The sequence below is a fragment of the Lepidochelys olivacea genome (assembly GCF_965140295.1).
Source record: "Lepidochelys olivacea isolate rLepOli2 genome assembly, chromosome: 7".
NCBI classification, from domain to species: domain Eukaryota; kingdom Metazoa; phylum Chordata; order Testudines; family Cheloniidae; genus Lepidochelys; species Lepidochelys olivacea.
Window position 1 is genome coordinate 45,567,182 of NC_140417.1, and position 12,302 is coordinate 45,579,483.

The 12,302-nt window shown below is 40.1% G+C and overlaps 1 protein-coding gene across 3 annotated transcripts in view; it reads right to left on the bottom strand.

Annotated features, from left to right (window-relative positions):
- LOC311523838 (uncharacterized protein) overlaps window positions 1-12,302 on the bottom strand; it is a 156,584-nt gene that overhangs the window by 103,985 nt on the left and 40,297 nt on the right. Inside the window, exons 3-5 of one of the 3 annotated variants that reach the window (XR_014712432.1) lie at window positions 10,568-10,663; window positions 7,319-7,523; window positions 4,342-4,412 (exon numbers count right to left, since the gene is read on the bottom strand). Coding sequence is in view for 1 of the 3 variants with exons in the window: in XM_084634274.1 (XP_084490400.1) it covers window positions 4,394-4,412; window positions 7,319-7,523; window positions 10,568-10,663 (320 nt within the window). In the remaining 2 variants the exon portion in view is untranslated. Of the gene's footprint in view, window positions 1-4,311; window positions 4,413-5,883; window positions 7,524-10,567; window positions 10,664-12,302 lie in introns of those variants that run through there. The other 2 variants (XM_084634274.1, XR_014712433.1) reach the window with 2 other exon arrangements.

Here is a 12,302-nt window from a genome sequence, read left to right on the forward strand (position 1 = left end):
CCTCCAGCATTTATAATGGTGTTAAATATATAAAAAGGTGTTTTTCATTTATAAGGGGGTCACACTCAGAGGCTTGCTATATGAAAGGGGTCACCAGTACAAGAGTTTGAGAACCACTGCTATAGTACCTGAGTATTTCACAAACATTAACGAACTTCTTTTGATAATGCCCCTAAGAAATGAAGGGTTATTATTATCCTGATTTCACAGATGAGGAACTAAGGCACAGAGAGTAAGGTAAAATATCTGCTAGATTCAACTACCTTAACCAGGAGACCTTCCTTTCTCTTCCTGCTATTCCCTGCCGTATTTGCTACAAACCTTCCAGCTTCTGCAACGAATGAAGCCAAGGTCCTACAGCCAATAGTCATTGTCACTACAGTCTTGATTTATCACCAGAGCAGGTCTAGCCTGTAGACTCAATGAAGCCAGGGTCCCCTGGAGAAAATAGTATGTAATTAAAGACTGTATCGTAGTGAATATGCACAAGTGTCGAGGCTAATTCCCCACTCTGGCACTTTGAGTGCAGAAGGTGGGGGCCTGCAATGATTCTAAAAATTAATACTGCCCACTCTAGGTTTGTATTAAACTCCCAAGGTTACAGCTTTTCTCTGACCTTGGATTGGTAGATGCTGCCACCACCAAGTGCAGAACCCTTTTAAGAGCTCAGGAAGGCACACTTGGGAATTCTTTCCTGTGGGGTACCCTCAAGCCCTTTCACCCCCACCCTGGGGAAGAGCTGAGAAAGGGAAGAAAAGGAAATGAGCTGTTGCCACCAGCTAATTAAACAACATGTGCACAAACCTCTTAAGACACAAAAATCCAATTCTGTTCTTAAAAAAGGTAAATTTTATTAATAAAGAAAGTAAATACATCTGGGAACTCAGGCTATTGCTAAACTTTAAAAGAACTACAAGGATTAAGCACCAAGAATAGCTTTCTTGAGGTCCAGTTTAAAGGTTACAAGAAAAACAAATGCACCTGGGGTTAGCACAGAAGAATCCACGAGCCATAACGAAATAAAAGGGATAAACCTAATCACATATTTCTAGACATTTCCTGATCTACTTACATATTTGGGGTTTTAAATGAGTAGTTCCTAGGTATGATACTGATTTTTTTCCATATATGGACCAAGCTTCTTACAGCATAGCTGCTGTCCTGTCCACCTCTCCCTGGGAGAACAACAGACAAACAAAAGGGAAGTCTCCCCCCCCCATTTAAAAAAGTTCTAGCCTTCCCATTGGCTCTTTTGTTCAGGTGCCATAGGCACTGACTCCGTGGTGCTCTGGGGCTCAAGCACCCACAGGAAAAAATTAGTGGGTGCTCTGCACCCACTGGCAGCCAAGCTCTCCTTACCCCCCCCACTCTCCTCCTCCCCCCCGAGCACTCTGTGTCCCTGCTCCTTCACCTACCTCCCAGCACTTCCTGCCCAGCCGCCGCCAAACACCTGTTTGGCAGCATTAGCTCGCTCCGGGACCAAGGGGGAGGAGCAGGAATGTGGCGTGCTCAAGGGAGGAGGCGGGGAAGAGGTGGGGCTGGGGCAGGGATTTGGGGGCGGAGTTGGGGCAGGGACTTTGGGGAAGGGGTTGGAATGGGGGTGGGGCAGTGGTGGGAAGAGGCAGGGCAAGGGAAGGGCATCATGGAAGGGGTGCAGTGGGGGGAGGTAAAGAGGGGAAGTTGGTGCCTATGCCTGGTGTCCACACATTTCTTTTTATCTATGCATAGCAGTGAGACTTTTTAACCCTTTACAAGTAGAGCAATTAGAGAACAGCTACAAAGAGGGATATTATAGCTGCTGGCTAGCTGGGTGTCCATAAAAGGGAGCTACCCCCACTCCTTCATTTATCACAACAAGGAAACCAAATTAAGCACTAGCGCGACAGGGGGGATAAGACACACTTTGCCAGTGAGATTCACAGATATTTCTTGACAGCAGAATCATGGGGAGACTCAGGAATTTTGGATTCCATTCCTCTAACTTGACCCCCCTTAGCTTCATCCCCTCCAAACTGTCCTGGTTTTGAGTCCAGTCTCTTTCCACACTGGATCTTTATCCTACTCTCATTCTCCTCACCGAGCCAGTCCCAGTCTCCAGCTCAGCTCAGACTCCAGGCTTGTGATCACACTCTCCCCCTCACAGTTCCAGTTTCCACCCGACTGCTCCCTGGCCCCTGGTCTTCCCCAGTTCTGTCTTGTCTCTCATTTATCCCTGCTATAACAGCCCATGCACCCCCTAAAATTCCAATCCTTCTCCCAGCTCTCCATGTTTTTGACTTGATTACTTTCAATTTTTTTAATCGCTTGACAGCTGTAGTTAGAACCTTGTTCCCCAGAGCCAAGATGACACTCCAGAAGAAATCCTTGCTTTCTATCTAGTTACCCATCTTGGGCCTGATTAGATTTAAATCTTATGGTAAGATTATGTAGTATTGGAAGTGCTGCAGGGTGTTTCGGATCATTATTGAGCAGAACCCTCATCAGCATGGACGCATGTCCTCTGGAATGGTAGTTTTGAAGCATGAAGAGGCAGATGAACCTTTAGTGCATCTGGCAGGTAAATATCTTGCAACGCCAGCTACAACAGTGCTATGTGAACGCCTGTTCTCACTTTCAGGTGAATTGTAATTAAGAAGTGGGCAGTATTAGTAAATGTAAACAAACTTGTTTCTCTTAACAATTGGCATGGGTGGTCAGTGAAACTTCCCCTGTGGGAGGCTAGCTCCTTGTCGCACCCACACTTCACCCCTGCTCTGCCCCAGGACCCACTGCTGACTCGCTGCTCTCCTCTTCACCCACCCTGTGAGGTCTCCCCTTCCACTCACTTCCTTCTCCACCCACCTGCTGTTTGCCTCCTCACCTCCTCACCCCCCTGCCAGACCCTCCCACCCTCCACAAGACACCCCCACCTGCCGTGCAGCTGCCTCACCGCTCACCTCCTCACCTTGCTGCTGCCTCTCCCCCACCCCCCGTGAGTCCCTGCCCCCTCTTCACCTTAAAGAACTAATAATATTCCCGTATGGGAACTGAACAGCTACAGATCAATTGCCAGATGGATTCTCCTCTGCGTGGCAGGCAGTTTGATGTATATGGCATAGAGAGATGAAAAGCCAGGCTACCTGCGCCACACTGAAGCCTAATCTCTCCTTTTGAAAAGTGTTTGTCATTGACAGCCTGCATTAAGGCAGCAGTTTAATAACCTTTCTTACACAGAATTCCCTGCCAGACTTGCTCACTTAAACTGGGTTTGAATAAAACAACTAGATCAAGAAATAAACTCACTGGCTATGTCAGCTCCTCCTTGAGAGTGAGCTTAGTCAAAAATACTTCTGCCTGGTACAGAGAATAACTGAAGGGTCACTTGGAAGCTATTTTTAACCCCAGTAACACATTTTCCTACAATATAAAAACCAGCTGAAAGTGGCCAACGGCTTCCTGGGCATTGGCAAATGCCTGTTAAATGGCTTCATCACCACTTTAATGGCCATTCAACAGTTTCAGTGATCTGCTACTAGGTCTCTGCTCTGGAAGGCTTTTTCACTGTGTAAAGTTACTCAGGGATCCCTTCCCCTCTCCTCTTCCTCCTCACTCCCCTGCCTGCCATTCGCATCCTAACACACCCCCCTGTGCCCTGCAGGGATGGGGGTGAAGAGGAGAGTCGCACTGGCAGCTGCAGGGAGCTCTGAAGGGGGAGGAGGGTGGGGTGTAGAAGAGGAGGAAGACACCAGGCGGCGGCGGCAGCAGCAGCAGGCTGTGGGAGCCTCTGGGAAGGGTCAGAGCAGGGAGTGGAAGAAGCGGCAGGGGGACCACAGCCCAGATGTCGGGTGGCAGGGACATCTGTGCTCGGGGAGGCACTGCCTCCCCTTGCCTATTATACCTGCTGCCCTTGACAATTGGCTGAACAAGAAGTAGGACTGAGTGGACTTGTAGGCTCTAAAGTTTTACATTGTTTGTTTGTTTTTGAGTGCAGTTATGTAACAAACAAAATACATTTGTCAGTTGCACTTTCATGATAAAGAGATTGCACTACAGTACTTGTATGAGGTGAACTGAAAAATACTATTTCTTTTATCATTTTTACAGTGCAAATATTTTGTAATAAAAAATATAGTGACTACTGTACACTTTGTATTCTGTATTGTAATTGCAATCATTAAATTTGAAAATGTAGAAAAATATCCAAAAATATTTAACAAATTTCAATTGGTATTCTGTTGTTTAACAGTGCAATTAATCGCAATTACTTTTTTACAGTTAATCCCTTGAGTTAACTGCAATTCATCGACAGCCCTATTAAATATACACAAACATGCAAGGGCTAGCTATGAAGCCATTACTTACATTCCAGACAGCATGTTTACATGACAGTCCGCTCAGTATAGATGGGTGTCTCCTATGGTCCATTGTTGCTTCTGAAATATATAACACTGTGAGTGCCACTAGAGATTTCACAAACTCATTGTTTAAAAGAATGCAATTCTATCCCTATATGCTATACTGGTGCACTCCAGGATTCAGAATGCCCAAGACACCATTATATATTTCTTCTGGCAAAGCACATGGAAGTACTGCCCAACTCTATTGCAGAGATACCATGGTCACACTTTAAAAAAAAAAAAAATTCTCCTCACTTGGGAGAGAGTGCTCCTGTGAAAGACATTCCCATTACTTAAATGAAGGATACCTCTGAAAACAGTAGTATCTCTCAAAATAAAGACTTCTAAAGTGACACCACTGCAGCTATACTCCAAATTTCTTTTACGTATGGAGGAAACATCAATCAGAAAGATAGCCAGCCATCAAATTAAATTAAAACCAGGACAAATTACTAGTTTCAATATAATTATCCAAAACTGGGGCATTCCAGGAAAGGAGGTTTTTAGATCACTGTTGGGCCCTTCTTAGAGCAAGAGCTCTTCAGCAAAATAATGCCCCTAACAGGACACTGAGGCATTGTTCATATTTGACTGAGGCCTGGTCTCCATTTTTTTACCAGCAAAACGTTAAGTGTTGTGATTTTTTTTTCTTTTTATTAATATAGTTATGTTGGCAAAAGATCAAGTGTAGACCATTACACGAGTATAAAGGTGCCTTACACTGATAGAGTTTCTTTTGTTTCACCAAACTGGAATAAGCTATACTGCTCTAAGCACCTTTTTGTACTGGTATAACACTGTCTACCTGGGGGCAGAGTGGGATGAGAAAGAAGTTGCCTCTTTAACTATGCTGGCATCACTAAAGCAGCACCATTTTTAAGTAGGGCGGATTTGATTTAAATCAAATTGATTTAAATAATTAGTCAGGAAGACTCGATTTAATCATGGATTTCTACTTAAAAGTGTATTCTTGTTGGTTGGTATAACCTTAAAACTTATTCTTCACAATTCAGAGATAGATGTAGATTTCATTTTTAGAAGGTACACACTATACATTTTCAAAGTGAATTATTTTGAAAACTTTTCAGATTAGTTTTACAGCTATATCAGAAAATAACTGTTTGGTTATGTCATTTACCAAAGGTAATTGAAGCAGATATTTATGAAGTCACTGGGAGGTGAACTATCTCCAATTCAACAGGTTAATCATTAATATTTGGAGAATTTTCTTGCCATGCTGTATTAGGAGGAGATCACCACCAAAGAGACATTTAAATTGTTTTAGTTAACTAGAGCAACAACGTTATGTATTCTGGATTTTTTTTCTTCAACAGCAAACATAATACTTTAACAAAACAAGCATATGAATTTTTGAATGTAGTTAAACATTCAAGTTTTTTAAAATCAGGTTTGTTTTTGTTAACATTCTTAACTAAAATAGTTAAATAAAATATATATATATATTTTATTTAAAAAAACAGAAATTAAATCTACTATGTCAGCCAGGTCAACATGAGAAATTTAAAATAATGGCTTCTGCAGCTAACTCAGTCATTTTCACCTTCATTTTCCTGTTTGCTCATAATCTGGAAAAGAAAAACCAGCTTTCCTGATTTTTCAGGTCCCAAACAATTTCTCAATTTGGAATGAATCAGTCCAAAGGAAGAAAATATGCTTTCTACACCAGCAGAAGAAGCTACTGCTGTTAAAAGTGAGATTATCACTTCAACAGTTTCTGAATCCAAGTGCTTACGTGACTTCCACCAGCTCATTGGTGTGACTTTCTTTAAAACATCATCAGCAAACATATATTTCTTGAATGGTTCACTCTTAGCTCTGAAGTTTATTAGAGTTGGCATTATGGAGGGATGACTACTGGATGTCCATGTCATAGCCAACTCCTCTTCTTCAGCAGTTAAGGTTTGACCCTGGTACCGAGCATTGAGAATATTTGCTAGAAAATGAGCTGAAGACAGTGCTTGTCCCATTTGGTTTTTTTTAATGCTTGTAATTTAACTCTGTCATTGCATATTTCTCTTTTTAAGATCTCATTCAGTTCCTTCCAAATTTCAGCAGCGTTAGCAATAAAACAGCTATTTTCTTGCATTTTGTTCAAGGCTATAGAAATAGGCTTCAGGATACTTGGCATGAATTCAACATTTCTCTTAAGCCCAATGTTGAGAACTTTGGCTGTGACAGCGCCATCTATTTTTTCATGATTTTGTTCACAAACTGTCATCAGATTAGGCCGGTTCTTGATCTAGTGCTCAAAACAGTCCACTCCTGAGTTCCATCATATGTCTTGCAGGAGAGTTAGCTTGGTTCCTCCCACTGTTTTTAGAGCAGCTGCTGCAAAGTGGTGGTTACAGAAGTATTTTGCAATTTCAACAACATTAGCCTTTATTTCTGGAACACTGAAGTGTTTGGCTAGGAGGTGCATCAAATGAACACTGCAACTATATGTTATTAGCTTGGGACTCTCTTCACTCTCTTCTAAATTTCTTCTCATCTTGGATACATTTGCAGCATTGTCTGTGACCAAGCTGCGTACTAGACATTTAAATTTTTTTTCACAGTTTGTTATAGCTTTTACTATAAAAAGCTACTTCTTGTAAGTATTCTGCTGTGTGTGCATTTCCTGATATATCAACTGTTTATATAAGGAAGACATTCCCTTCTTCTGTTGCCACACAAGCACATACAACAGGATCATTGTGGGCATTGCTCCACCTATCAAGACTCAGCTCTTCAACTTCACCCTCTAGACCTTTTGCACACTGCTCAATTTCTCTTTCATACACTTTATCCAGCAATTTGCCTGTGACATCTACTATTGTATCCTGGTCTTAATGACTGAACCATATTAATGAAGTGTGGGTTCTCAATCATATGGAAAGTAGAGTTTGTGCATAAACAAACCGGGCAATTTTTTCATCAATTACCTCTTTTTTTGTAATCTGCTGGTTCTTATCAATGGTTGTTTCTGGATGATGGAGGTTTTTTTTCTTCTTTTTGCTACAGGTGATATACTGTGGTCATGTGCCACACATGATGTAACTGAAACACTATCATTGGCAGATAACTCTGAAATTATAGAAAATGAAGGTGGATAGTCTTCAGAATCCTGTATGTTGAGGATGGATTCTCCTAAACAAAATAAGTAAATGCAGTTATTTAATATTACCATACTGTTCATTTAGTACAACTCATTACATTCACTGACACTCAGTACTACTTTAAAGGTGAAATTGTAAAAGGAAGACTTGGCCTATTTCAGCTCTTTATTTTTTTTATCACAACTGCATATAAAATGATAGTACCATAGAATAACAACTATATTTTTTGCTCAAACATGAGAATTCAAGAATAGTCCAGAAAGAAGAGAGGCAGTCCTTAAAGAAGTGTGAAATAAAGTTTACCACCCTGAAGATCCTGCATATTCAGACATGTTCCTTTCACCATCTTCAACACACCTTTCTCTTTAGAAGGAACACTTCTCATGATGTTTCATTCAGGCTACCAAGCCTTGCATTTCTTTGTTGCACTGTTTGCATTTTGCACCCATGCCTGTCTTACCCACAGGTAGAGGAACTTCATTAAAATATTCCCAAACTGGGTCTCTTTTATGGCCTGCTGCCATTATAGGTTTTCCCTTCTAGTGAGAGAACGATATGGTAGATCTCAAATCAATGAAGGCTACACTCAGAAAGACCTCAAGACTTCTGGAATATGCTGCTCAAACAGTTTCACTTTTGTTTCTGCTGCCTGTCCCTCCCTTCTCACATTTATCTCCAGACATCTTCTCCTTGTCCAGATCTATTCCTCCCCCAACAATCTATTCACTGAACCTTTTGAAACTTTGCACTTTTAGAGAGAGGTAAGGGATTGACTCTGTGTACACAAATTTGCAGAGGGACAATAGGATTGAGGTCTGTTATTTCTCACCTTTTATTTGTTTTAAACCATTTTTGCTCTTAACAAGCATGTTATCTCCAGAGACACAAATCCACGGTTTGAGAACTGCAAAACTGAGCATCTCTGATCGTGTCTTCTAGACTGAGCACTGAGTCCCATTGGGTAGATAGAAAGATTAACCTAAATAATCTATACAGAAGCCCCTGGAACCCCATAAGATTGGGTCCCTAATCCATGAACTATTGGAACTCATTTATGAAACTTTTCTTAAACATCACATGAATATATTGTCTCATACTATAGCATTAGAATTTATAATCCCTATTCCATGATGAGATATCTTTGAGCTATAATGTATCTTAATTAAAACGGTCTTTAGATTTTTTTTCCTCAAAAAGCATTTTATTGAAAAAATCTGATTTAAATAAAATCTGATTTTAATTTTTTTTTAAATCACTGATTTTTATCCACCCTACTTTAAAGTATAGATACGGCCTAAGAGGAAAAAGTGCTCTCCTCCACTGAACCATTAATACCACTTCCTGTAGCACTTGTGCTTTACTTGAAGATCTCTCACACAAGTATTGGCCAGGCCTTGACCATGCTTGTCTTATAAAATCACAGCCCGAGACGGGATGGCTGCAGGCAATAAATCACTGCAGGCAATGAATCACTGAGTTCCCCTGTTCCTCTGCAACACTTTGACTCTAATATTGTATTTTGCACAAGTTCTACTAATAAAGGGTTTTGAATTTTCTGCTTATGTAGTATCCATATGTTTCTTCTATGAAATTCTTCCCACAGGGAAGTCTTCCCTTACTGTCAGCCTATTACACATCCGGAATTTCTCATTGTAGAGTTGCACCTTGCTTTATAACTTTTTAATTCTATAATTTTGCTTTTTCATTTAATATAGGAAAGGACTTAAAGCTTCTCTGATAAAAGGTACTATGTAAATCAAGTGTTACCTTGTTCTATTCATGTATTTTTAACATTTTATTTACACTTTCATTTTTAAACGTCAAATTGTATACTTGAAAACTGGTAACACAAACTAGAAAAAAAATTATTTAATAAAAACAGAAGTTGCAATCTATATAATATTCCAGGATTGTTATTCTGTGTGTTACTCTGAAGCCTAGAATGTCGGAGTGAGTGGGAAGCAATGGAAACAGCTACAAGCATGGAGAAGAGTTCTTTTGGTTCAGAATAGCATCAGGTTGAACCATAACTGGGTTTTGCAGTCTGTTCCTGTTGGAAGTTTATTGATATCATTGCTTATTCCCATACCACTATGACCCCAATTCAACAATAAATTCCTTTATTCATTGTAAAGGCTGAATGGTATTTGTACAATTGCTCGAAGCATGTCTAAATAATAAGCAATTGCTACATCCACACAGTAACAAACATTCCTAAGCATTTGATCAGAATACTCATGAAAGGATCAGTACTGGGGATAACTCTCTCATCCTGACTTGCTCAAGCATAATCAGGTAGGATCTGATAAATACCCACTGCAAGTCTGGTTCTTCTACACAGTGCAACAAACAAGTGATGCAATACTGACTCTTACTATTTTAGCTAAAAACCAGGTTTTGGCTAGTTTGGGATTACTACAGGTTAAACACTACATTGTTCAAAGTAGTTAGAATGATTTTCTGATGAGTGGGATCTTTTTTCCCAAGCACTTTTCCTCCTACCTTAGGAGTTACTTTTCAAATTCAGTTTTTCCACTTAAGCCACTGTGAAATTACCCAGGGTACAATCTGGACTGATGGATAACACTCCCCCCTCAATTCCCCAACCTGGGGTGCCTTTTACACCGCTTTGCTGCGAGACCAACCACTGCTAGTCTGCCCTCAAACAGCCTCCACTATGTAACTCATTGCCAGCTATACTGTATGAGTGCTATCATGACCCACTCATGTATTACACTGCAGAGCAACACTAGCAAACTCCCAAGTTCCAGATTTCCCCCCAGAAATGTGTGCCTTGTACTGCCCAGCACCCTCTTGGACAACACAAGCTCATATAAAGTTGTCATTTATTAACAGAAAATGATATGCAAAAATCTTGTTATCCCAAATGGAGTTTCCCAAACACTTTTAGATAAAACAACAAAATACATTTGATTAACTACAGGAAGATAAACTTTAAGTGACTACAAGTAATGAGGCATACAAGTCAGAATTGTTTCAAGGAAATAAACAGCAAAACGCAACTAACACCTAACTTAACAAGCTAAATTAATATAAAGCAAAAGTCGCTCTCACCACATGTTCCAGCAGTCTTACTGGTTGAACCTCTTTCAGTCAGACTCTCTCCCCTAGTCCAATGCTGCTTCCTTTGTTCTCCAGATATTGATGATGCTGTGGGGAGAGAGAAAGGGAGAGATGATTTGGGGGTATCTGCCCTCTCCTCTTTATAGCCCTTTCTCTTGCACAAGAATATCTCCAGCTGATCAGGAGACAGAAAATCTGTGTGGCCAGGAACTTAAACTGCTTCTTTGTCACTACGTAGATTTGGTTGGGTTTTTTTGGGTATCATCCTTACCCAAGAGTGGCCACTTAATCAGGTGATGGTCCATTTGAGCATGTTGACAGCTGGCAGAGGGGTTGGCTAGCCTTTTGTCTCTGGGGAACTTGTTTGTGACTGCCCTCCCAAAAATGTTGGAACATGTCTTGGTAAAATCATACAGTAGAATCTTCCATCTTTACACAATGTTGTCACACATACTTTACTAGGACAATAATAATCAGCAAATCTTGAGTTTTCAAATAACAGTTTACACAGTCTGCTTTGTACATAGTCTTATAAAAGAGGTGAACATAGGGGTACAGCCTGTCACAGCCACATTCCAAGTCCGCAATTTCTAATCAAGCCTACCATCTTTCAGGACCACTGCTAACTGCAAACCAAGCCATATATTTTTTCCAACTAAGCTAATTTAATCCTTTTATATCTATCTAATCCTACAGTTACGATCCAGTTTTTAAATTCTTACAGCTGGGTGACAGAAAGGCATGTAGCTATACTATATCTATGTATCTATACAGCAAGGGTTCTCGTTCATTGTGACATCAGAAGTAATGCAACCAATCACCACCCTTACTCTACAGCTAAAGTTTCACTGGTCGTATGAGAGAGATGGCACAGATGGTGGATTACATGGCCCAGCTGCCCAACCCATACAACAGCATGGGACTTCAGTAACTAGTTTAAGCAATTTGAAAAGAAAGTACAAAATTTTACATGATACAGTGAACACAAACAATAACTAGACATTCATTAGACAAAGGCATTAAAACAAAAGCAGTATTGCTTGTTGGAATATACATTCCTTGTTTAGAAATAGAATTATCCAATATAGTTAATATTTGAATTCAGGTGCAATAGAATGCCATTAGATCTTATTCTGATGTATTATGGACCTAATCCTGCTCTCATTAACATCAACATCTGACTCCCATGTTTCCAGTGTTGTTGTAGCTGTGACCCATGGGCATTGAACCAGGCTCTAAAGTGCTCCATCCTCATGTCCTCCTTCTTATATGCATAAATGAAAAGAGATTTGGCATCATTGTAATCCATAAAATGTGAATTGCTTTCAATCAAAGCATAATCACATGTTAACAGGTTATAGTGCCAGTTTAGATATAGCTACAGAAGCAAAATCTTATCTTAAATTCAGCAATATTCTCCACTGTAACTAAGTTGCTCCAGAGACAGCCAAACTTGAAGTCATAGCTCTATTCTCAAATAATACAGAAAGAAATGTAATAAAAGTGAGCTACACAATAAGGAAAAGTCAGAAATAACTGGTGGAAAAGGCTTACTGGGCTTCTAAAAGCTTTGCCTATTTGTTAAAAATTGATCCTTTTCTTTTGTTCATGTGTGGTTTCCAATAATGAAGAGACTGTTGTGCAAAACAATTTACATAGCTTTCTAAAATTCTAATATTACATGACTTGATCCTATTTTCAATAATTTCAATTCTGCAAAGAAGCA